Raw genomic sequence first — 26,162 nt, forward strand, 5'->3', positions numbered from 1 at the left:
TCCTTGGCTGAAAAGGCCAGATATCCACAGGCTATGTGAAAAAGAAAACAAAGGCTATGATCCAAGTAATTCAGCCTGAAAACTTACTCTGCTCCAACCAGAGAAACTCAGGTCCTGGTGAAAGCTGAACACGACAGTAATTAAAATGAACCCAGAAAGAGGCTTCAAATGCCAGGCGGACAGGTGCTCTGACCTGAGTCACATCCCCATGCCATGATCTTGTCCCTGGAGCCTTGTCCCTAATAACTAACCTAAAAGTACACCAGCTGAGCCTAAGATGTTTCAACCTGTTTTTAAGATTGCCATGCAGATCTTTTGTAAACTGCACTTCTAGTGCTAAACTGGTACATAAATTTATCTTGTAGTTTTGTGTGTTGGCACAGTAGTCATTAAGCTTGTCTTTGAAAAGAACTGTTTGCCACCTCTGGAGGAGAAAGCAGAAAAGCTCCACTATTAAGCGAGATATTCTGTGTTTATGGCCTGGAACTCCTTCCACAGTTCCCTGCTTACCCCTCACTGCTCTGGGAATTCTACCCAGCATGTCCTGTTGGGTTCTGAATACCTACTGCCCAATTCAGCAAAATGTAGCCTTTACTTTCTCGATACAAACATGTCAGTTCTGCAGCTCTTATAAAGTTCAAAGTCAAAATGCACAACTCTCCCTACAGACAGAAAAAAATGATCCCATTTCTTCTGGTCACTATTTTCAAATTAGAACTGACAAAGTTTCAGGACTACCTGGAGAAGGGACTTCGTACCTCAGAAACCCATCCAAAGGGGAGTTTCCCTGTAAAAGGGAAAGTCCACAGATATTCCCTAACTGAACACACTGTGCCTGTCTCCAAGTGGTGACAGATGACGCTGGCCTTGCCCTCAAGGCTCTCAGAGTCCAGTGAACAAGGCTAACCTCAAAAACAACAAGTCTCTGTTTCCCAATGCTTTCTTTAAAGTCAAGGACAGACCTCCCTGCAGAAAACAGATCCTGGAGATAGGCTGTAGAGAAGGAATGAGAACCCTGGGTGATCCCGCCTTAATTGAAAGGTTTCTTAATCCTTTCAAATGAGGCAAGCAGCAGAGGAGGGCTTGAAGGCAAGACCTAGTGCCTCATGTGGGTTAAATTAATTCATGTCTCAGCCTGGGCAACATCTCCAAGAAGTCGCTGAGTTTGTCCCTTGTGTAAATGAGGAACTATATCCTGGCATGTGGTACATGCATAAGGTCAGATGCCACAGGACCCAGGTTCTCATCCGTTTTGCCACCATTAACTTGCTGTGACCTGGCTCAATCCCTTCTCCTCTCTGACATCCTCTCGGTTCATTTCTGCTCTAATGCTCCAGCTTGGTACAACCACAATGTCTTCCATCCTTTCGCATAAAGCACTTCCTTTGAGAGTCTTTGTGCAGCCCTGGTGACCTTGGGGTCAGTGCTTTGGATGACCCTCAGGATTACAGGCACCTAAAATGAAGGAGACCCCCATGAGGGCACTAAGCAGGACAAGGCCAGCATCTGCCATTCACTGACTCAGGACCCCGCACTTCCGACTCCTCCTGCCTCCCTCCCTGCAGCGACCCTTTAGAATCCTGCAAATTCTTGGGACCGACTGACTCTAAAGGGGAGGACCCACTCAAAAGGCTATCCACCAACGCAGCCAAAAGAACTAAACTCCAAAGTTCTTCAACCTCTTCCTCTTGTCCACAGAGCAGATCGATACATTCATTCATTTACTTTCGGGAGTTAGCCTTTCCAAGAAAGAACACACTCCTCTCCAAGCATCTTTCAGCTCAATTTCTGCAGGTCACATCCATTGGCTCAAGTGAGGGTAGGCACTGCTCTCTTTACTAGCAACCAAGTCCAGAAGCTACAGAAAAGCAGCGTCTCTGCTAGCAGGACCCACAGACCATCTAATCTGAGGAGGGGGCTTGCCAAGAAGCCCAGAGGCAGCTACATACATAGGAAGTCTGAGTGGCAGGTGCAAGAGCAACATACAGAAGCTGGACCAAAGCTGTGAGTCCAGGGCCAGAGGTGAAGACAGAAGCCGGTGCACAGGGCACAAATGTCTCCAGGCCAGCGCCATCCCACAGCACTTACTACAGTGCTGGCAACGTTCCCTGCGTGTGCTGTCCCATATGGTAGCCCTATACGGATACTGAACAATGCAAATGAGGCTTGTGTGACTGAGAAAATAAATTTTAAATATGAGTTAATTTTAACTTAAGTTCTCATAGCTACAGGTGACTAAACGACCACCCCTGACAGCACTGATCTACGCGAGTCTCTCATAGACTGCGCCCTCCCAGAGAAAGGAACAAATGTGACAGGGCCCTCCTCTACTTAAAAACAAATGAATTCTGGGGAGGGGTCAGTCCATTTATAAGGAGAGCTGAGTTTGGAGTCTGTGTGCTTCCAGGAAGATAAGAATGCTTCAAAGCTGCCAACTCTTTCCCTGCTCACCTAAACTTCCCACCTTCAGAAACAGTGGGGATGAAACTGAGGCTTCCCAGAGGTTAAACTCTAGTCCTGACGTTTTTAGCCTGTGACCTTGAGGAAGGTACCTACTCGCTGGACCACAGGGCATGCCATCTCTAAGACAAGAGATTTAGAACAGGCAACCACAAAGGCCCTATCCAGCTGTAAGATTCTAAGAATGCACATGCCACTTGGTCAAGACGTCAAACTTTTGTGCTCGAAGGACACCGTCAAGAAAATGAAGAGACAACCCACAGAAGGGGAGAAAATGTTTGCAAAGCACGTATCTGATGAGGCACTGGTATCCAGAATATATAAAGAATTCTTACAACTCAATAATAAAAGAACAACCCAATTTTTAAAACGGGCAAATGATCTGAATATGCATTTCTCTAAAGAACACATACAAATGGCTAATGAGCACAAGGAAAGAAGCTCAACATCATTAGTCATGAGAAATGCAAATCTGTAATGAGACACTACTTCACATCCTAAGATGGCTAGAACCCAAAAGGTATACATTAACAGGTGTCAGGAAAGATGTGCAGAAACTGGAATCGTCACATGCTACTGGTGGGAATGTAAAATGGTGCCGCTGCTTTGGGAAACAGTTTGGCAGTTCCTTGAAATGTTAACGTTACCATATGACCCAGCAAATTCTACTCCTAGGTGTATACTCTAAGAGAACCGAGAACATAAGTTCACACAAAAACTTGTACCTGAATGTTCAAAGCAGTATTCATAATAGCCAAAAAATGGAAACAACCCAAATGTCCATCAATTGACGAAGGGATACAGAAAATGTGACCTATCCACACAATGGAATATTATTCAGCCCCAAAAGGAAAGGAAGTACAGATACAGGCTACGACATGAATGAATCTTGAAGACATTATGAAAGAAGCCAGACTTGATAGAGCACATATTATATAATTTAATTTATATAAAATGTCCAAAATAGGAAAATCCATGGAGACAGAAAGTAGATTAGTGGTTGCCTAGGGCTCGGGAAGGGAGGGAGGGTTAGAGGGAAATAGGGAGTGATGGCTAATGCACGTGGGGTTTCTTTTCAGGGTAATGAAAATGTTCTAAGATTGGCTTTGATGATGTTGCATGACTCTGAATGTAATAAAAACCACTGAATTGTATAATCCAAAATGGTGAATTGTATGGTATGTGAATTATATCTCAATAAGGCTGTTAAAAAAAAAAAGAATGTGCATGCCTTCATCCCATCTACTTAGTGGAGACCAATTAATTCTGTTATTTATTGGCCCCAGATCCCAATGCCAGGTGCCAGTGGTGACCACCTGAACCTGCACAGAACATGACTTCAGTCGAAGACACCCCGCTTATAAACGAGGGCTATTTTTAAAGCAGTTTCCATCGTCTTGCATGCTTTACATACAGCAAGGGTAGAGCTCTCTTTGCTGTAGCTAAGATTAAAAAGTCTAACTAACTGAGATCAAAAGTACATTTTTTTAAAAGGCAAGAGAAGAAGAAATGAAGAAACTCACGTATTCTTCTAAGTCAAGCCCAAGGAGCCCTCCTGGGAACTGAAGCAATTCTGTCTGCTTGTGTAAAGCACCAGCACAACAGCAGTGGATGGTGCAGTTACATCTGTACCCAGGACCCTCGAGTCCCAGTAGGGGGTCAGGCAGGTATCCCCACTCCCGAGAAGCCCACATCTGAATCCCCTGACTCGGGGGTAACAGGAAAGTCTGCCTCACCAAGAATGAGGGAGGCCTTTAAAAGCCAGGCCACAGCCGGGAGTAAAACACCTCACCTGACAGTGTTCCTGGGGCCAGTGGCTAAAGGGGAAAGCTTAGGTGGATGGATTCTTGGCACCTGGAGAAGTCAGGCCAGATGAGACTGCGGACTTAGGGAAGTGTGACTACAAAGTAGGAAGGCTGTTTTATTTAATCAACACGCCAGAATCATATAAACAAGTGTTGTTCCCTTCAAAGGAGGAAGCTTGGGAAGCAGGCCACATGGTGCTGGGAAGACTGCCACCCCTCAGAGCAGCTCTGAGATGCCAGTGAAGACCTTCTCCAGATCCCGGGACACACGCCTCTCAGCCTCAAAGATAAGAGAACGCGGCTCTCTTTGAAGACAGATTTGACTTCCTTACAAATACTCAAGAATTTCTTTCGGAAAAGGCTAGTGGATAAGGCCAGTGATCAACCTGGATCACCCCATTTCTCTCCAGAAGCAAAGAAAAATGAAAAGTAGAAATTGGCTCTGAAAGCAATTCCGAAAACAAGCGTTCCTGCATCACTGGGGCAAGGGTGCGGCTTCAGAATAACTGCTTTGAAGAGCTCGCTGTGTTTTGGTTTTGTAGGTTCCAATGTTTTCATTAAGCAATCACAGTCTCTCCCTAAGGGAGTCTCTCTCCCCCCCCCCACCTTGTCTCTCCCCCTCTCCCCCATCTCTGTGTCTCCCTCTCTGTCCTACTGTCACTGCCCCTCCATCCCTACGTCCCTCTCCCCAGGGTTCTGCTCCCAGCTTGCAAAGAGAGACCATCAGTCATATTACGAAAGCAGTCAAAGCAATAAGGCAACCTCAGAGCACCTGATGTAGACACAGTGACGCGTCAGTAAAGGGTCCATCTTTTACAAACACCCCACGCCAGGAGCCGAGGAGGACGCAGACGAGGGCAGGCGGGCCCCTGCCCACAACAAGTTCCCACTCTTGGTGGAAATGAGAAAAGAGCGTAAGACCAAACACAAGCAAGCGTGTGGCTCAGGGGACAGGGCTGCTCCCACCTGGGGCCAGTCCGTGAAGCTGCCCAGGGAAGGCACCCGGCGTCAGCTCACAAACCACCAGGTTGGGAAGGAGTCGAGACGACACATCAGGACCCCCAGCCTCTGGCCAGGAGATACGACGAGGCACCCCCCCCACCCCACCCCGCCCCGGCGAAGGGAAGGGGCACGCTCCCCTCCTACCTTCACAGACGGGGCCACACGAAGGAAAAGGGCAACTAAACTCCTAGGGCCTAGAAATGCCACGCTCGTGAGAGAACTGGGGGACTTAACAGGCGAAGCGGGCTGATTTTAAAACCCTACAGCACGTCCAGGGCTGAGGGAAAGGAGGTTCCCCCAACACTCAGGCTCCGCGGAACGTGAACATCCCCGGGAGATCAGAGACTCCCCTCCCACCCCACCCCACCCCCCCAGATCATGACTGCCTGATTAAATAATGTCCTTGGGGAACTGGGGCTCACCCACACATCGTTTGATTCACTCCTCAAAGACCCCCTGGTAAAGGTGAGACACGCATGATTAACCCACTTTTACAGATGAGGAAACGAAGGCCAAGAAAGGTAACTTAAGTGGTTCAGTCACAAAGCCAGTGCGCGGCAAACCTTGGGACCCAGGTCCAGATCTATTTCCTCCAGAGTCTCTGCTCTCCAAAGGATAGGATAACGCAGTCTGAAATGGAGGGAGGGAGGGAGTCAGATCAGGGCAAGCCCTAAAAGCCAGGCTTGCCATGTAAGGAAACTGATGACGCAGCACTTGTTGTGCAGAGGGTCCCCTTACAAAATCCCTTTTCATCGTCTCAACGACGTGGGACAGTATGATCACCATGACTCCCATCTTACAGGTGAGGAAACGGAGGTCACGTGGCCGAGACGAACAATTTCCCGGGTCCTGGGGAGCCCTAGGTCTGGCAAGTCACGTCCTCTCTGTGAGCCTCGGTCTCCCAGCAGAACCCCTGCAGGGAGGCCCCCCAAGAAGCCCACAGCACGTGACGGGAAGGGCCCCGAGGCATCCTACCTCGGCCACGTCCTGGCTGTTTGGTCCTGGGGGGGAGGGGGTCATTTCACGGCCCAGGCCCAGGGGCCTGCTCTGTAACCTGCGAGCAGGACTCACGAGGTCGCAGGGAGGGCACATCAAAGGCTGTGCTGGCAGCTCACGCCACTAGCGGTGACTCCACTACCCGGATTCTAGGAATCGCCCCACCTTCCCTTCTGAGAGCGCAGCAATCAGGCCAGAACTCCCCGGACTTCTGTTCTGCTCCTTAGCACTTGTTTTCTTTCCTCTCCTGAGTCATATTTAAATCAAGAAACGGCCAGGGTCTCCCACCTGGGCCGAGCTGAAACAAGACACAGCTGGTCAAGTGGATTCCCAAGTCGCTGAGGAAGCCGTCAGCAGGGACGCCGCCAAGCCTCGCTCTGGGGCGGGGGGGGGGGGGGCTTCAGGCTTCCCAGCTGTGGGAATCAGAGCCTGATCGCTCACCCACCCCAGCCGTTCCTCGGTGTCCCGAGGGAAATCAACAGCCCTTGCCTGTTGTCTAAGCAAAGATGGGGTGCAGTCCAGGTCGAGGGCGGGTAACTTTCCGTCACTACCTCACCAGGGCCCCCCCCACACCCTCTCTGACAGCTACGTCTCAGACTCTTCAGGGGACAGATGGTATGGGTCAGTCTGGTGAAAACATCTTCCGTAAAATGGCTTTGGAAAGCAAACCCCTAGCCCAGCAAACCGTCCGGGAAACTTGCCTGGTGTGGCTGGAGGGGTCCCACCCTCATCCAATGACCATTCTGTCTTTCCCTCACGGGAGTGGGAGCAAGCGGTCCGTCCTCTCCAGCCCAGGTTCCTCGCCTGTAAAGCCAAGGACAGCAATCCCTACCTCCCAGGGCTGCGTGGAGGCTTCAGGATGTGTCCCCTGGGCCCCAGCAACAGTGAACCCAGGGACTCCACGTCTCCTAGGAGCCAGGCCCCACGCTGACCCCGCCAGCTGCTTCATCTCCTCACTTACAGAAAAGGAGCAGCCCAGGCAAGGAGGAGCAGCTGGCCCCCACAGGCGCGGAACTGCAGGCGTGTGTGACTTGGAGCCCACGGCCCGAACGGCTCGCGCCTACAAGCATCCCAAGCACAAGAGCCCCGCACGTTTGCTTCACGCCTAACACTTTTCAAGGACTTAAAATGCCAAAAAATCGACTTAATGCCCAAATTTAAACTTCTCCAACTCCCATTTTCAGTGGCTAGTTCACAAGGCACTTCAGAAGATGGGCAGAGGGCTGCCCTGATTCTCTCCAGCCACAACCCCACCCCACCCGGCAACGCCTCTGGGCGACGGGAGGCATCCTCTGGGAGGAGTTTCTGTGCCAGTCCTTGAACCCGGGTTCCGAGCCCTAACCGAAACCAGGCCATGATGAAGCCTGCGCAGAGACCCACCTGGAGGTCCTGCCGTCGCTCTGCCCTGCGGCCTGCCCCGCGCTGCACCGTGCTGCCCGGGGTTTAGGCAGCAGCAGCCTGGCAGGCCTGGCTTGTCTGCACGGCCTGGTGGTGGAGTGCGTGCTCTGACGTCAGAACGCCCGCATGTGGACCCAGGTCCTGCCCATTACTGGGCCCCGTGGCCTCGTGTAAGCAATCTGACCACTCCCAGCCCTTTTTCCTCACCTGCAAAACAAGGATTTCAGTAGCCTCTTCCTCGTGCCTTCACGGTGAGGGTTAAAGGAGAACTAAGGAGATTATACACACGAAGCCCACCTAGCTCAGTAGATGTCAGCCGTGAGCTAGTAACAAAGGCAATTTTCTCTGTGCCTCCAGTTATGGCCAAAAAGACAGGGGATGCCAGCCACGCCAGAACCCGATGACTGAGGAAAGACCCAGACATTGGTCAACAGGCCTGCTGACTCCCTCCTGCCCTCCGACACCCCCCGGCCAGTGCCCCGACTCTTTCCAGAAGATAATGAGGCCGTCCCTGGCCAAACGATTCCTGCATGTTAACAGGCGTGAAGAAAGTAAGAGAATAATTTATGAAGTAAAACAGGGGCGGGAGGAATGATCAAACCATCTTACGGAAGATAAAGGACCCGAGGAGATAACTATAAAGTCGGCTGAATGCCCCGCTTGCTTTGAAGAGACATTCTTCTGTCATCTGATTTTCCAGATGTCACACGTGCCCCTGGCATCTGCAGACCCGCCGGTCAGATGGCAAATGCCTGACTTCAGCCTGGATTCGGGGCTGTAACGGAGAGGGTGGGAAGGAAACAGACCCGGAGACAGAAGCCCTGGCCTAAGACCCCACTTGGCACCTCTCTCACTGTGTGACCCTGAGCAAGTCGACTGCTGGGTCTGAAGAAGAAACACGTCCACCTGAAGGTCTCTGGGGTCCTTCCCAATCCCAACCTCACTGGGTCTGCGATTCGCATTCAGTACCATCCAGGGTAAATCAGAACCAGCATCTAACCTACGAGTCCCCACCCTCAACCCCCACCCCCTGTCTTTAATGATTATCGGGTAGCTTACTCAGCTGACCAACCTCAAATAGTGCCAAAGCTTTCTCTGCCTCGACCAAACTAGTTGCAACCCCATGGGGCTAGAAAAAGATTTCTCAAACACCTCTCTTTCACCAAATTCTTGCTGGGTGTCACCACTTCCCTACATTCTAATTTAGAACTTTAGATGCTTTCATTTCGCTCCCACCAGGTAAAAATTCTGAAAAGAGCTTTAGATAGATTCACCATTAATTTATATTTCAATAATTCAGAATTTGTGAACACCCAAAGAGAAGCACACGTTTGCATTATCTTAAAAAAAAGGACGAAGAGACTAATTACTGGTATTAAAAGGGCAACGTTTCAACCATTTACTCATTCAAGCTGTTTTTGTACAATTTTAAAGGAGTCATTTAAACATGAACAGTTTCATTATACCCCATTGTTATCTATTTACTGAAGAACATTCAACGATGTCTTCTTTTAAAAACATTGGTCACTTCTTTAGTTCACATTAGAGTAAAATAATAACACCACATCTCTTCCAAAATGAGGGCTTGGGAGGGGTTCTTTGCATTAATACATACTCTCCTTTTGTACTCTGACCTAAACCAAGTGAAGACAGTAACTGAATGTGTTTAATGCAATATATTTTACACATAATAAATGCTCCAAAAAGTACTTTATGTATGATTAAGTGATAGCTGCTTTAAACTACTCTTTTTTTTCATCTTCCCAGCTTTAGTTCTGCAGTAATTTATATAACCAGAAGCAAAACTGTTATAGAATACAGAAGTGCCTCCAGTATGCCACAGTTAAACGCTGTGCCCTAACCGGTCAGGAACCCTGAATCCAGAGACCATCTGCTTGAAGGGCATTTATTTCTCATTAACAAAAGCACAGCGAAGACAGGGCTTTCCATGCCCCAACAGTACCTTGTACAAGGACCCATGCTGTAGGTCCCTGCTTGGATCTGCTTCCTAGAAAGTGCCTCTCTCAATGAATGAGGCTGCTTCCCATTGTTGAGAGGATAAAAACCCTGTAAGTTAGAAGTACTCCCTTTCGCCATCACTGCTGGAAAGCCTAACGGCCAGTTCAGTGCCCAGGTGTTAGCAATCCGTTCCCCTTGTGCACCTGGGCAAGTCTGCTTTTTTGTTTTGATTCCCGGTTGCCCCATCTTTCATCAACTTCCATTTTCTAAGCTACCTCAGAGCCTTTGGAAGTAGGAGGGGGTACAAACCCTATAGTAAATACCATAACAACAGCGAAGTTCTATCGCATGTGAAAATAGAATAATTAATAATCAAAAGACCATGGGACAGCACAAACATACCAGGTGACATATTTTCCTTCTGCAACTAAAAGGAACATAATGGACGAATTCACCTTAGAACTCAACTGTAGCAAAAAAAACACTCCAAAACTGAGACTCAGTTTTTGCATTAGGGACTTATCTGTTAGCTACCTGGAATGAATATTTCCCTTGAAAGAAGCACGGTCCCCAAGTGCCCGGCATCCAAAGTGAGGGAAAGAATAATAAGCCTTGGTGCCTTTCATCTGAGTCTGTGGTTCAAAAGGGATGACAAGTCTGGTGCTCAGGGTTCCAGGACTTTCTGCTCTAACCAGACGCTCTGGGTGCCCACGGGACATCCAAGAGAGAGGCTGTACCCTCCCCCCACGATTTCCTTTCCCATGGCCTAAGATAAGGAACAAATGAGGTCACTCACCAGAGTTAAAAGACAGCTGATCTCAAGGAGCTGTGGGGGTAGGAGCGTAAATCGATATGGGCTTAGTGGAAGCCAATGTAGCAGTTAAGTATGGAATTAAAATGCACTGTCCTCCCACCCAGAGAGTTCACTTCTAAGGACTTACCCCAGAGAACTGTTTACTTGTACATACAAAGAGCACATACAAGGATATTCAATGCAGCATTGTTTGAAATAGAAAAACTTTAGAAACTAAGCTGATTGCTCATCAGAAAGAGAACAATTAAATAAACCATGGAACATACGTGGAATATTTTGCGGCAACTCTAAGGAGTTGTCAGCTCTCTACACACAGATATGGAAAGATCTGTAAGACACATTAAATGGGAAAAAAAAGGAAGCCTTAGAATACATTCACTCTGCTTCCACTTGCATAAAATTTAAAACACCCAAACTGTATAGATATATTTTAAAATGCACAGGTGATATACATATCCGGTATACCACAGTGAGAAACAATTCTGAAACTGATGACTGTGATTAGAAGGAGCTGGGTAGGTAAAAGGAGAACGACACTTTATCTGTATTGTTTTAATAGTTTAGAAGAATGTGTTTGTGTATTATTTGTATAAATTCAAATGATGATTTATTGTAAGAATGCAAAATATGAAAAACAAAGAAGACCTTCCTCTGACCCCGTGTTGTGGGTTTTCCTTATGAAAGGGCGACCAGGCACAGTAAGCCCGCAGCAGCACCAGCTAGAAGTCAGGACACAGGAGTCTGGTATGCTTGGCTGAGCAGGTCTCAATAAATATTTGTTGAACGATGGTGCCTCGACTTCCTGTCTTATAAACAAGGGTCCTTACAGCACTGCAAAAATATCTGTGAGTATGCCGCGCTAGACTTCCCCACGGTTGCAGGGAAGGGAGGCAGGGTGGGGCCCTCAGAAGATGACCAAGGCGCGGAAAGCATGAGCCTCATACCCAGCCTGCTTTGAATCCCCAGGCCAAGCTGACCAAGGACACCTCCTCCTTCCTTCCCAGGCAGGGTCCACATGCCAGCCACATCTTCCCTGAGTGGTCTGCAGCTGGCCTTCCCTCCCTCAGGTCAGCCCCTCAGTTCGCTTCAGCCTGACCCTCATGGTCACTCATTCAGTAATTTCAACAGGTGATTTCTAAATTTATCACTCAGCCAGTAGGGAGGAGGAAAAGAAAGAAACAGAAATAACTGCTTTGAAGTTCTGGAGAAGAAAGCCATCTTCCCCAGCCTGGGCAGTGTCTGGGGCCCTGCTTAGTTAAAATCTCCAGAAGAAGGCTTCATGCCACAAGGTGCGTGTCAAAAATACCCATTGGTCCATCCACCCACGACACCCTCCCCCGGCTCTCACGCACACACACAGAGACAGAGGACAGTTCCTCGCTCAGACAGTTTCTCCTCCAACCCCAACTTCAGCTTTTCTCACTGTGTCCTCCTCCCCACCTCCCAGCGCCAGCTCTGCCTGCCCAGCCAAACACCTCACTGCCCACAAGAACCCCAGCTGTGAGAATACCAATCTCACCTGAATTAAAAAAGGAAGACACCTGGCACTTTCCTCCTTTTGATCACATGGGAGAACAGGACTGAGGGACACGTCCGACAGTGCTGATGGCAGAGGGCCCCAGGAGTGTGAGCACATAGGAGGCTCACGTCTATCCCGCAATGACCTGCCAACCCCCACGGCCACCCAGCAGGGCAAGGACACCCACGGACCTCGCTTCCCGTGGCACATGGTCCAAGCAAGCAAGCGTAACACTCTGCTCAGCCAGCAGCATTGCCAAGCCTCTGCAGTTTCTTGAGGGACTTCCCTCGGAGAGGAGCAGCTGAGGGTCTGTTCTGAATCCCCCCCCCCCCCCCCACCGCCAGTAGTTAACAAGACAAGTGTCACTACTGCTGGGCAAGTTGACACCTCTGCATCAGGTACTTCTCACGTTTTGCAGACAGTTAAAAATTAAATGCTGATGGGGAAGGTTAAGAAAGGAAACTACCCATGAATCTGCTACAGGGGTCTCCTGTTTCTCACACAATCATTTTTAAAATGTTGAACCTGAGCTGAGGTGAAGGCAAGAACACATCTCCCCAGAGACCCTCCCGAAAGTGGGCTGACGGGATGCACATTTCAGGCGGTATGTGAGGGAGACCCACTGGGGGCCAGTCAGACTGTGCCTGGGAGGCGGGAGGGCTGGGGTACAGGGTGGGATCCTGAGACCCTCTTTTAAGCCCCCTTTCCAGCTGTGTCTGATAACAGTTTCTACCCTTTGGACTTTTCAGTTAGCTAAGTTAATAAATTACAAACACACACACACACTCTTTTTTCCCCCAACTAAGCCCATTTGTGTTTCTGCAACTTGTAATCCAACAAGTTCCAGACAATACACCAATATATCCTCACTCCAAGACAGGCTCATTTTTAAAGGGTCTAAGCAGGGAAGTTCCAGTGCTCGAGGTCTGTCTATAAAACAATGAGACCTGCTTTTTAACAAACCAAAAGAGTAAGGACCCTTTGCGAATTCTTCTTCAGGAAGTTTAATAGTAGTAAATCCTAATTCTTTAAGACTTGGGTTTGATTTCTGAAGAACTGCTGATATTCAAAGTCTGTTCAATAAAAGATCAGTCTGGGTAACTTGTTCTTTGTCAACATGAGGTAAGATGACAAAAGAGATGTAATTACTTGTACAAGGCATAAATGGGTTCACCATTATGATCAGGAAACCAGTTTTGGGTTAAGCGTTACTACACAAGTCCGTCTATTCTGGTCATTTTGCTGCGCCCCTCCCCAACCTTTACATGAAATGTGACACTCACACACCCACCCAAGTACAACCACTCACACATGGCTCACACACAGCACAGAACACAGAAGCCAGCTTATGAGGCAGGGATTCAAAAAAGCATCAAGCACTGGTCTTTCTTCTCTCCTGCTTCAGATATAAAGAGTTAAATCTGCCGAGAAAGATACAATCTTGAAATTCAAGGCAAACTCGGACAGGTGTTTCCTGGGATTCTCATTAATACTGGACAATGAAAGTCAGCCTCTTGAGCAAACATTAATCATTAGCCAATTGTTGAAAATTAACTACTGATCTATAAGGACATGCCGTGGAGCCCCACATGGTCATTCATTTATGGACCCACTCATTCCACATGCATTTCCTGATGTGCCTACTGTGCGCCCGCACTGGGTTAAGCTGGGTTAAGTTCACAACACCAGAGAGACCAGTCAGACTCCGGCCTCAGCATATGCTACTTTCATCCAAAGTCACTCAGCTTGTCAGCCAAAGAGCGCGGCTGTCAGAGCCCAGCACCCACGTGCAGAACTGCACCCCACACACCAAGCCACTTCACACGGCAGGTATAGAATAAGTTGGAAAAGAGGCGAATATCTGCAAAGAGGAAAGCAAGTACTACTTGCACATAGGCAGGTGGGGTGGAAAGTGGGGACACAGATCAGAGAAGGCTGAACAGAGGGCAGCACACGAGCTGTCCTAGCAAAACGGAACTTAGGCATGGAGAAATAAACGTGCAATTCAAACAGAGAGACAACAGAGCAAAGCCATGGAGATCAGGTACGGAACTAGAAGCCACCTTCTAGGCAAAGCCCAAGGAGCCAAGTTATGACACTGTGTTTCAGGCATTTCAATTCACACCACTCAGTATGTGAGATGCTAAACTATGGACCATGCAGAGCCAATGAACTTGCTTTCTAAGCACAGGAAACACTGCAGGGGGATCTCGGCCATGGAGGAGAGAATGCAATCAAAGTAGGTTGTCCCGCAGCGTTCCTGGCCCACATAAGGCATCTGGTCCCTCTGACAAGAATCCCCAACCAGCACGGCTTTCCACAGAGGCTCCCGCCACTCTGCTACTCCGAACCCTGGAGCCGGGGCACAAAATGTACAAGACTGCGGCTCAGAAAACTTCAGGAGTAAACCCTTGGAACTTCCCACCCACTCCCTGACCAGGGACCTCAAAGGAGTCTACAGAGGGAGCTGCCACACAAGGAAATCCTGAGTATGGCTCAGAGGAAAGACCAGGTGGGGAGCTTCTCCTGAGAGGATTCATTCAACGGTCCTCAACAACCCCCATTTCTGAACATCTCCACACCGCCAGGCTCGGTGCTGTGAGGGTTCCAAGATGATTCACTGTGAGTTGTATTCTGAAGAGGCTTGATAAGATAAAGATAAGACGTGTAGAGAAATAAGTATGTATAGAGTGTTTTATATGCAAAGTGCCAGGGGAGCGGTTCAGATAAGAGCAGTTACTTCTAATCAGGGTCAGAAAAGGCTTCACAGAAGACATCCTTTGAGATTATTTCTGAACACCTCTAAGGACCGTGACAGGGATGAAGGGGTGGCAGGGGAGGAGGAGGTATTGCGGATGCAGAAAAGACCAGGAGTTGGACAAGAGTAGGGAGGAGTGTTTAGGAAAGGCTGGTGGACTAACGCGGGGGAGAGTGGGGTAGGGCATGAAGGAGCGCTGCAGAGAGTGAACCAGAAAAGGTCAGCAGACCAAGGAGGACCTTCCCTCGGACAGTGGGTCGCCCCTGAAGCCTCAGAATCCCTCCTCTAGCAAAAGCCATCGACCGCAAAGTGGATGGAGAGGAAGGGGAAGATGGGAGGGGCTTTACAGAGACCAAGTGGCAGCAGTCTAAAAGCACAAAGGCGAGATGAGAAAGGGGGCAAAAAGTGGGTCAAAGACTTACTAAACCTCGTAGAGTCTCACGAGCATTTACTGCGCACCTGGTAAACGGACAGCGTGGCCTGGGCCACGCACCCCACCCTCGGTGGCTGCAGGCATCAAGGAAGGTCAGGGCTGGCAGGTAGGCACCCTCTTCGGACGGTTCTAATTTGAAGCTGTTCAGTGCTACAGAGAACTGAACGGCAGCCTGGGGCGGGGCAGGGGGCGGGGGGGGGGGGGAGAGGGGGGCGAGTTCCAGGAACAGGATGCCAAGACCAAAGCGTTCCGTCAGTCTGCTCACGAGAAACTGAAGTTTGGGAAGCGAAATAAAGCATTTTCACCCCCACTCTGACACTCCATGAAGAAGCACTGCCTGCTCCCCGCCCCGTGCTAAGAAGAACATTAAATAAATGATATACGCTTTCAATAAGTGGAACTGAGGAAACCCTGCTACTGACTGATCTAGGAGGAAGATTGCTGTGGGAACTGAGTTGCACCGTTTCCATGGCTGCAGCCTCCACTAGTCCCTGTAAGTCCACAAATGAAAGCTGCACAGAAACTTGAGATTGTTTATACTTTTTTTTTTTTTTTTAAATCTAACCCTGGGAAAACTTGCTACCCCCAAGGTCGTCTCCAAATCCCCAAAGATGGTTCAGTTACGTACAACCCAGACCAAAAAGCACATTGGACCAAGGGCGATAGCTGCATTTCTTATCCAACAAAAGTAGTAGTTTCACTACAAACTACCTGTAACAGGCAGAAACATCTTCCACAAAGCTGGCCCTGAATCGTACGCTAAGTGCTCAACATTCACATTCCCGACAGAGCTTGGAGGCAAAGGAAACCACCAGCTCCCTGACACATATAGCTTTGCAATCCATATGGGTCTCTGCCCTTTGTTTCGCCATTCACGTTAACTGAAAGGTATTTACTACAGATGAAAAATAAGCTTCGTTCAGCTGCCTCTAAACCAATCCCAAAAATAGAGCAATCACTTGGGCACAAATTGGGCCAAATGTATAAATAAACAAACAAACAAACAAAAACAGCTCCCTGGCATGAGGACTGACATGGCATGGGACCTTGCTAAGAGTCAGGGGGAAATCCGCAAAGATCTTCCCACAGTGGGAAAGGAATTATTGAAAGAGTTAGACAGAGATTAAACGCATCTGGCCATGTGACCAAGAGAACACAAGACACAAACTTCAATGCTATAAGTTTCAGAATATTAAGAGGTCACAGAAATACATGCTGGTTTTTCAAAAAGGCTTGCCAAACGAACACACTGCCCCCTCCCACCCACGAAAGACCAGTGTTAAGAATTATCGAGAAAAGCTCCACTGGGGAGGGACTGCCAGGGGGAGGAAGAGAGACTCATCCATTTCCTATAGATTATTTCCTCACTTATTGCTGAGAAACCCAAATGGTCTGACAGTACTTATATTAGTGCCCTGAATTTTCCTGGGGAAAAAAATCAGAATATTAATTGACTTACACATGCAACTACATTAATTATTCCATTGATCTGAATTAATCTGCCTTTCTGAAAGGTATTTATTTTCTAAGTTTGTTTAATCATGTTCTCTTGAGCTACAAAAAGCAACAAACTGGGTCACCATCCACGTTGTTAAATTTGGTAACAAGGCTGACACCATCTGTGGCCTAGACTGTGATGATCTAGCCCCACTGATGGGGGCTTTTCACTACTTCTGCTTTTCCTTTGAAATGATTGTCTAGAGTCACATGCCTACAACCAAATCAGAAGTTATTTAAAATATCCAAAGTCACACAAGTCATCTCTAGCACAGTATAAATATATACTAACAGTAAGTCTTTATATGTGTATCCAACTTCCATTTACAGTTGTACTTTCAGTAGCAGTATCCAAAATTTTTTAAAATTCCCCACATATCAGACTACAAAAGCCCAAATACGAAGAGACATCAAACTATATCTGAAATATACCTCACATTTTAAATGTAACATGAAATCCTGTACACAAACCATGAAGTCTAAAATCATAAGAGCATAATGTCAACATCTACAGACCCTGGCAGAGCTCTCCCCACACTAGTTTCCCCTTTACAATACTCAGCTAAGAACATGTAGCCCTACTAAAACACAGCTTCAACATGAGAAACCAAAAAACAAACGGAACCAGCTAAAAGAGGGGAAAGCAAAACAACAGAGAGAATTTCCTGTTATCCAGGACCAGACCCTCATTCACCTCCTTTCTGAATCGCCTCCAGTCATGAAGGACTGATCCTTGCAAAGAGGATGCTGCAGCACCAGAAAAATCCTGAAATGGCTTCTGAATCATCAAGGAAAGATGACAGGATGTCAGAGGTTAAAAACAACCCTGGTGATCTTCTCATCCGATCCCCCGAATTGACAGGTGGGTAAGTGGCAAGGCAGAAAGGGTCTGGGAAATGCCCCAAAATACAGCCAGTTGACAGCCCAGTGGGACAACTCCTTGTCCCACTCCAGTGCTCTTCAGTGCTTTTTTTAAAACTATATCAACCTTTCCCAAAGGAAGTTCCATGAAACACTCTGATGCACTCTGCCAAAAAAATGTTTAAAGAATCCATGACCAATTACTTTTAGGGACTAGCTGAGTTAAACAAAACGAAGCTGGTTTTTTAACTACAGACTTTCCTGGAGCTTTTACTGAGTTAATGTGCACTATAAATCTTTAAGAGAGCAGTAAAGTCTATGGAAGTATCCCAATTTATTTCACCATAGAATCTTTTTACCTTGGAGCATTTCATAGGACTAAGTGGAGGAACTTCGATAACCTACTGTATATTCCCCAAATTATGATCTGTGTGGATTAGTTTTGTTGTGTTCTACTTCTGTAAAAATTAATAATTCATGTACAAAATCTGTGATAACTCTCTACTTACCAGAAAAATTAACGAAAGTACCCACAACTCCCAAATAACACTGGATTTAAAAAAAAAAGCTAACATTACCAGGAGAAGAATGGTAGACAGAAAAAAGCCTATATGGAGAGAAAAGTTATTTTTAAATCTGCTACAAACCTCTTCCATGAAAAGTTCCACATCTATTTATACAAGATTCATGACTTTAAACACTTTCATTCAGTATAAATTTGAGAATACAGGTCAAAAACAAACACAAAAAAACAAAAAAACCACCACTGTTGCAAAGCTCCATGAAACATTATATGCATAGCTGTAAATTTCAACCACCCAGAGAGCCAGCTGCCAGCTTCAGTACAGAGGTAAACGACAGGCACACATCAGGACAAGCAGCAACTCTATGGACACTTACCAAGTTATGATTTGTTGAATTAGAATCATCTTCAGGGAATGGGATGTAAATAGCTAAGGCCACACAATTGGCAAAAATAGCCAATAATATAAATATGTCAAATGGTCTGAAAATTTTTGTTAAGGTATATATGTGTTATGCCAACACAAACCATCTCTCTCATCACACTCCCGATCACACCACTTTTGCATTGCTTTTTAAATGAAAATTTTACACACAAATCCTTATCCAACTGACTGCTGTGACTACGAGGTTTCCAGCAGGAGTAATTGTCAGTGGTCCACAGCAGATCTTCCTATCAAATGACCTCTCCACGTCCTTTTCTTCTGTTGCAAGGATCACATTACACTCATTCTTCTGTTGGACATTTTATATGAAAACCTAAAAGTACATCCAATTAGCACACTGTGTGAACCAGGTTTCTGCTTCGTGTTGTTTTCACAGCCACAAGGGCCTTAGAAAGCTAAATTCCTGGCTGTTGTAGACACAAAGAAAAGCCATCATGAGACAAAGCTCTGCCACAGATCCTTGCCACCATGTGTTAGAGCCGTTTTCTTGGAGGCTATTCTTGGCTGTGTCAGTCTGAATCTCTTGTCTGAACTGGGATAGGACAAGTCACCAAGGACCTTCTCCATTCCACCTGTGACTGTCTTGTGTCCGTTCCAATCCCTTGGACACTGTAACAAGCAAGCCAGGCTTCACCTACCTCCTCTGCTTTCCTTACTAATCAGTGGTTATCACTGTTTCAGATTAGAGCTGGACTGGAGCTCCGTTTATAATGCATTGTTATTGTGTTCAATTTATAAACAAATTAAATAAAAGGCCATGAGAAATCAGCACCAGACACTTTCAGAGTTCAATTTAACATTTCTAAATCCCAGGGGTCTGTCTGGAAGAATCGCTCTCAGAGCAGCCTTCAACAGATACTTGCTCAAACATTCTGGTGTTATTAAGAGACACTGTCAAAACTGGCAATACAAAATTTGACTTCTGCCAAAATGACTGCTTTTCCTCTCTTGGTTTTCAGCCTTTCCAAATGCAAGGTTTCAAGAGGACCGATCTAATCTCCAACTCCGGGCTTGGTTGTACCACACTGTTTCTCCCATACACTCATCCACCAAAGGCAAAGCCATGGTTTCACCAAACACCTCCAAGTCCTAAAGCTCTGAGGATATGAACAGACCCTCTCCATTCATCCTGACTTCTTTCTGGGAAATCCAAAGATGCTGAAGGAAACAAAGACCCCTCATGTCTCTGGGGATACGCTGAGTTTCATGAAGCCTCAGCCTCTTGAAGAACTTTAACACTTTTTGAAATATGGATGTGAACAACATTATTCCCTTACTAATGTGATGGGCTTATTTTTAAAGCCAGTTACCCTTCCCTCATAGCTATTTTTTTTAACTCATCTAGTGTTACGAAATCTCTTATGTAGGGATCCAACTTTCAAGGCAGTCTACCCTAAAGAGACTTCAGAATCTCCTTTTCACTTTTCCTTTTGGCAGTTCCTTTCAAAATTTAAAAAGTCAACTGCCCCAATGCTATCCTATTTGGAGGCACCCTTACTGTCTCTCCACACCCCCACACCACCATTCTGCCTTTTTAATTTCCTGATACCTAAATGATAAACCAGCAAATCTGAGAAGTACTGACGCTGTTCAGGAAAGCCAAACCTAAGAGTACTTTTTTCTTTATGGTGGTCCAGTTCCAGACTCCAGGTATGGGTGGATCCTATTCCACTGCCACAAGACTGACAAGCCAAGCAGAACAGAGCATGAGAGAAAAGATGGGTCTGATCCTACATATTCCTTCCTCATTCCCCAAGTGCAGGACACTCTGCTTCACCTGCATGTAAAAACAAACAGCAGGTAAAAACTCACTCTCCCAGTGGTGAGAGGGCCTGGCACAGCTGGCTTTAGGAGGCTGTCTATACCCCACTCCCTGAACTTGAAGAAAACTGTCATTTGAAAAAAAAAAAAAAGAAACAATTCATATATCGTTTCAGGATCTACTCTGCAAACCTTCCCATGTGTAGGGGCGGCTTCTCTCTGCACGGGCAGCCACAGCCCCTAACTCCTGCACACACGTGTCTGGCAGCGCGGGAAAGGGAGTCGGCAGAGCCACCCAGGAATTCACTCCGCTCACGTAAATTACTATATACAAATTACTGTGCACAAAGAGAAACAGCACCAGGCCTCCCACCTCACTCCACATGAAATTAATGACCCCACCGAGAGGTCTCTGCTTACTCAGAGTCACGGCAAGCCAACCTGAGGAGGAGGAGATCTTTCTGGCTACATATGATCTCTGCCTCGGACTCCTGCCATGCCGCTGAGGGACACCCTGCAGACCCAGCTCCCTCCTGGGCCCATGTTTGTCCTCAGACTCAAAAAGAACCTAAAGAGAAAACACATCCACACAACCCTGGCCACGTGAGAGACACCGCAACTCCCTCTGGAGAAGAGACATCTGTTCTAAAGAGGAAGAAGCACATGAAAACCCCTCAAATCCTAACCTTGGCTACCCTCTCCAAAACCTTTCTAGAGAGTTACCTCATTCTAACTATCTGTGAGCACAGAAAATAGCCAGCTAAGACAGAGGGCGTACAAAGAGCTGCCTAGCTAGGCACTCAAATGATACCGGGGTTTCAGCTCCACTCTCTAGCCTAGGTCACCAACAGCCTCCTTTCGTAGCACGGCCGCTCCGCCCAGGCTCCATGCGGAAGCCCTACAGTCATAGTCCTTCCCCTGCTTAGGAACTGCTCGAAGGCCCGGGTCAACCCCAAATATACTTCTGGGAAAAGGAAATGCTGTGTTTTACCCAAACCAATGAATCATCTGACTAATTAGAAAGCCATTTGCTCAGAAAGAAGCCCTTGGTCAACCTCTTCTGAAGGGTGGCAGAAACTGGAGCCTGGCCTCCAGGTTTATGGGAGGGGTGAGCAGGCAACACACCCTAGTTTTCCAAGATCTGGGCCCTAACAACCCTCCTGGGGCAGTTGGAGTTCAGTTTCAAAAATACAAAGGAGACACCCAGAAATGTAACTCCAGTCCAAGGACACAGACAGAATTTTTTTTATAAAGGCAACAACTGCAAATTCCTCCACTGAGAGGGCTGTGCTCTCACTCACACGGGTGCTGGAAGAAGAGGCACACACAGACCTCTCCCTTCACAGGCTCCCGCACGCTCACGTTTCAAATGCTGTTTTGGAACTTGTCAAAAGGAAATTCCAGGAAGTCACAGCATTGAGGAGCAAATTACTCCCTCCCTATGAAGCAAGTGTTCATATTTGTAGCTACCTGAACAATCAGACTCACCAAATGTCAGATCTACAGGCAACCTTAGCGTTAATTGGAGTTTCCGAAGCAAATTCCAAACACCAGAATGAGAAGATTCCACTAAAGGTCAAAAATGTATTTCTTTCTAGTAGAGTTTTTTGTTTTTTTTAATCAGCATACCTTATTTGCAATAGGTTCAATGCATATCGCTGCCCAAAAAACAATGGTACATTTAAACTAACCATCTAGTGTCAAATGACCAAAGGTTAACTTCATATTTTAATTATCTACCACTTTGAAGTTTCAGGTTGTCACTCCCTTCCCCACCACTACAAACACACACACACACACACACACACACACACACACACACACACACACACACACACAGAGTAGCCTAAATTTACCCAGAGAAATAGCCCTCTGCACCCAGAGGAGATAGGAAATTATATAGCATGAAACTCTCTACACACAGCTTCTTCTGTTGCTCACATTACAAATCCAAAATGCTATCACTTTGTAAGTGCCATTTCAGAAAGCAAATCCTTTTAAAGAACAGATGGTAAAAGAGAAAATGAGAAAGACTTCCCCCAAAAAAGGATACTTCCATTCCACTATACTAATGCAGGCTCTTCGGATGGGGTTATTGAGTGACAAACAGAAAAGGGCGCGGGCAGGTCGGCTGTTGGACGAGTTACCCTGTTTTTTGCTCTTGGCGTATTGCTGACGTTTTCTTTGGGAGAGAGATCCTACAGGTGGGGGTGCAGAGGTGCTCATAGTTTGGGCAGCCTTGGCCTGTCTAGCAGCGTCGATTGCGGCTTGCCAAGACAGGACAGTTTGCTTGGAGCTATTCGGCTGAGAAGTTGGTCCTTCACCAGAAAGAGGGAGCCTGGTGCCTCTTGCATAGTTTGCCTCTGGGAAGGAGAAAAAGAAAAATTAAAAAAAAACAAAACAAAACAATGAGAATCCAGTGTCAGAAGAAAGCTAAAGTGGCTTCCCATCAAGAACAGTAGAGAAATCATGCCCATGTTTCCATTTGAGGTGTTTCCTTATGTCCTATTTTTCAGAAGCAGGGTTTGGTCAGCCAGAGTAGCAAGAAAAGTCCACGAACTCTGCCGGAAGTGTCAGTAACGCAGGACCGCTGCTGCATCATGCCCAGTGGTTAGTACCTCCACAGCCATATCTTCACAGGGAGTCTTTCAGTGAATTCCTTCAGACATACTGAGGTCATTCCCACATTTATTCCACATCTTTTCTGACTTTTATAACCCATATATCTCTAATGAGTTAACAGATATATACAACAGCTTTTCTCCAAGATAACTACCATCACAAAAAAAAAAAAAAAGCAGTGGCAATAATTCAATAGTCTTAATCATTTTCAGGGTGTTACTCCAATATCTTTCCACAGCCACAAATGCATTTTTTTCAGCGTGGAAAAAAAAAATCCTCCACTGGCACCAGGGCAATACCAAAAGCCCCATAACAAATACTTAGATTATGCACTGACACTTCCTGCAAATGAAAATTCATGATGCTTGGGACTCATTTCCTCTAGAGTCTTCCGAAAACAGAAAACATCTTTAGGGCTTTTTTGCATTTTAAATTGCAGCCGCAGCAGCCAAGCCAGCATCCAAAGAAACACAAGGCAGGCAGCCTGCACCCTTACACCTAGGATAGACAGGCTGGGTTATGCCAGGGGCCCTCCAGGCCTAAACAGGAATCATCTCCGTGTAGGCTGGCATCCAAGTGCACACAGGGCAGAACCCCAAGGGGGCTCCACATGTAAAGCCCTCTCCAGCCTGGGGTCAGGCCAAGACCCAGGCAGGTCTCCCGGGCACCTGCCTGCCTCTGGTCACTACCTCCTAACTGAGACAGAAATCAATGTGAGGGTGGTGTCAGAGGTAGAGGGATGCGCATTTGCAAAACCAATTCTTGCTAAGTAAAGAGCAAGGGAGAGTCAAAGCAAGCATAGGTCTGCCTGGCTAGCAGCCTGAGAGGGGGCCACAGGGTTGAGCAGCAGACGGTCTGAGCCAGGGGAGGAGTCGTCGCAAGTCTTCCCTTGGGGAGCGCTCATCGGGAAAGCTGCTAGCCCATGGGGGTTGTCGGGGACTCCGGTGACCTCCAAGGAGGAGGGAAGAGGGCTGGCCAGGAGCTGCTCCCCGTTCCCTCGACCCAGACGGGCCGGCGTGGTAACTGCACGTGGTGCCCGGCTGGGCTGGGGAGGGGAGCCCCACAGCGGCAGCGACTCCCAGGGCATTGCTAGGTTACCGACGTGTGCACAGCGGCACTGGGAGCGGGAATACGCGTTCCACCCGACTCCCTGGCCGGCGATCCCGAGACCCAGCCTCCCTCTCAAGGGTCGGGGGATGCTTCACCCACGGGCAAGAAGGGTGAAACCTGGCAATTCTAGATTTTTCCGGATGCCACCAGAGACCTTCTTCCTAATTAATCAGGGGGCGGGGAAGGAGGCGAAGAGGCTGGAAAGGGGGCTCGGGCTGAAGACTCACAGCCACCCCTTTCCATCGCTCGGGAGCGTTGGAGGAAAGTTGAGCCCGAGGACACTGAACCCGAATCACCTCGGCTCGCCAACCCCTCGGGTGGCACAGTACTCCACGGACTCCACGGCCGCCCCCACCCCACAAATGCAGAATTAACTCTGACATTCAAGGCCTGAAGGGGAGAACGGAGTGGCTGTCACGCATCTCTCCTCTCTATGTAGATGACACCCAGCTAGAAGCATCCTCTCCAACCCCCTCAACCCACCAGCGCATCAGAGATGGGAGGGGGGCGAGAAGGAAGAGGGGGTGGGAAGAGGAGGACCATGACGAGGATTAGATCTGGCAGCGGGTGCCCAGGCTCTGGCTGCTCACCGTTCGCGTGGTCCGCTTGCTGCTGCCGTTGATGCTGCATTTTTTCCATCATCATCATCATCATCATCCACGAACATTTATTGAGCGCCTACTGTGTGCAGGGCACCGTGCTAGGCGTTGGGGCGGGGGAGGAACGGGTAAGGGGGTGACCGATAGGTAGGAGCCGCGGTCCCTGCCCTTATTCAAGCTTCAGCAGGGGGTGGGGAGGGACAGGGACAGATAACAGAAAATAAGAATAATTTATAAAAACCGCTGGCCACCCACGCTCCCTCTTTTTCAAAATCGGAGCAAAATAAACTTTTTTCTAAAAAATAAGATCCGATGTATATATTATCTTGATAATATATACATGTAATTTTTTGCTGCAAAGGAGAATTGGCTTGGTCCCCCCCTCTAGCGGAGGGACGCCGCGGGGATGCCGGCCCGGCCGCCGGGGCCGCTCGGCGCGCCCCCCATGCCCGCTCGCCCGCCCGCCGCGGTGCCCGGTGCCCGGTGCCCGCCGCCGCCGCCCGCGCCGCCGCTGGCTCGGGACCGCGGGCAGCCAGAGCTCACATCCGGGGACGGAAGCGCTCGCTCGCTCGCTCGCTCGCTCGCTCCGCGCCCGCCGCGCCGCGCCGCACGCCGGCTTCGCCCTGGCGACGCTGCGCGCCCGCCGCCGCGTCCCCCTCGCTCCCCCCGCCCGCCCCGGGCCTCCCACGGGCCGCGCCGCGCCCCGGCGATCGGAGGCCGGCCCGCGGCTCTCCCGCACGGCCCGCGCGGTCGGGGTGGCCGCCGCGTGGGCCTCGGGGGCCCGCCACCCCGGCCCGGCTCGGCTGACCCGCGGGCGCCGGAGGGTTAAGCGCGCTCCAGCCGCGGGCCGCCCGCTTAACCCCCTCGGCGCCGCGGCGCGCTCTCCCCTTCCCCCCGAAGAGGCGGGCGCGGCCCGCGGATCCCGCCCAGGCCGGGTGCGGATCCACCGCTCCTCCCCCGGCATCTCTTCGGGGCAGGGGCCGGGGAACGCTCAGGCTCCCGCGGCTGTGGCCTCGACGGTCGGCGTCGTCCTCCCCCGCGGCACACCTGGAGGAGGCCCCGCCCCCGGGGAGCACAGGTGCCGGCGGGCGGTCGTCGCTCCGGTGGCGAGGGGCTCTGCCCGACTCCCAGACCGCTCCGGAGCCGGGCGGGAGCCCCCCACTTTTCCTCGGCGCGTTCCGATTGCGGCGGGGATGGGGGAGCCCGGCTGTCTGGAGCGCACTCGCTGCCCCAGGTAACAGCACCTTTAGATCTAACCTGGTTTCCAGAGCGTCCCCCATCCCACCCCCGCCCAGCGCTGGGTCTGGCGCCGCTGTGGGCTCTAAGATGATTGGGGGAGGGGAGGACGCCTCTCTTTCCCACCCCATCCCTCTCTCTCCACCCCCGCCCCCACCCCCGCGAGCGTTCGGAAGCAGGTACAGGGAAGTAAAAGCCGAGGTCTTGCACACTGCTTGTGTCGTTTAAAGGAATAGTCAGTGAAACTGCAGACTCCCGTGTGGGAGCTGAGGAGAGTAGTTCGTTTTCTGGTACCTTCACTGTCTCATTCGGGGGAAGAGCGGGGGTTGCAAACGGCAGCTCCCGGCTAGAGGGGAAACTACGG

At 48.8% G+C, this 26,162-nt stretch overlaps 1 protein-coding gene across 6 annotated transcripts in view; it reads right to left on the reverse strand.

Moving 5' to 3' along the window:
* Nucleotides 1-24,620, reverse strand: part of CACNA1D (calcium voltage-gated channel subunit alpha1 D) — a 309,818-nt gene extending 285,198 nt beyond the window's left edge. For 2 of the 6 annotated variants that reach the window (XM_057705786.1, XM_057705785.1), the window contains exons 1-3: nt 24,554-24,620; nt 22,285-22,594; nt 18,403-18,508 (exon numbers count right to left, since the gene is read on the reverse strand). In XM_057705786.1, coding sequence (XP_057561769.1) covers nt 18,403-18,508; nt 22,285-22,594; nt 24,554-24,620 — 483 coding nt within the window. Of the gene's footprint in view, nt 1-18,402; nt 18,509-22,284; nt 22,595-24,553 lie in introns of those variants that run through there. The other 4 variants (XM_057705783.1, XM_057705782.1, XM_057705781.1 and 1 more) reach the window with 2 other exon arrangements.
* Between the last annotated feature and the right edge of the window lie 1,542 nt (nt 24,621-26,162).

Source organism: Hippopotamus amphibius, chromosome 13 (assembly GCF_030028045.1).
Source record: "Hippopotamus amphibius kiboko isolate mHipAmp2 chromosome 13, mHipAmp2.hap2, whole genome shotgun sequence".
In the NCBI taxonomy this organism is placed as follows: domain Eukaryota; kingdom Metazoa; phylum Chordata; class Mammalia; order Artiodactyla; family Hippopotamidae; genus Hippopotamus; species Hippopotamus amphibius.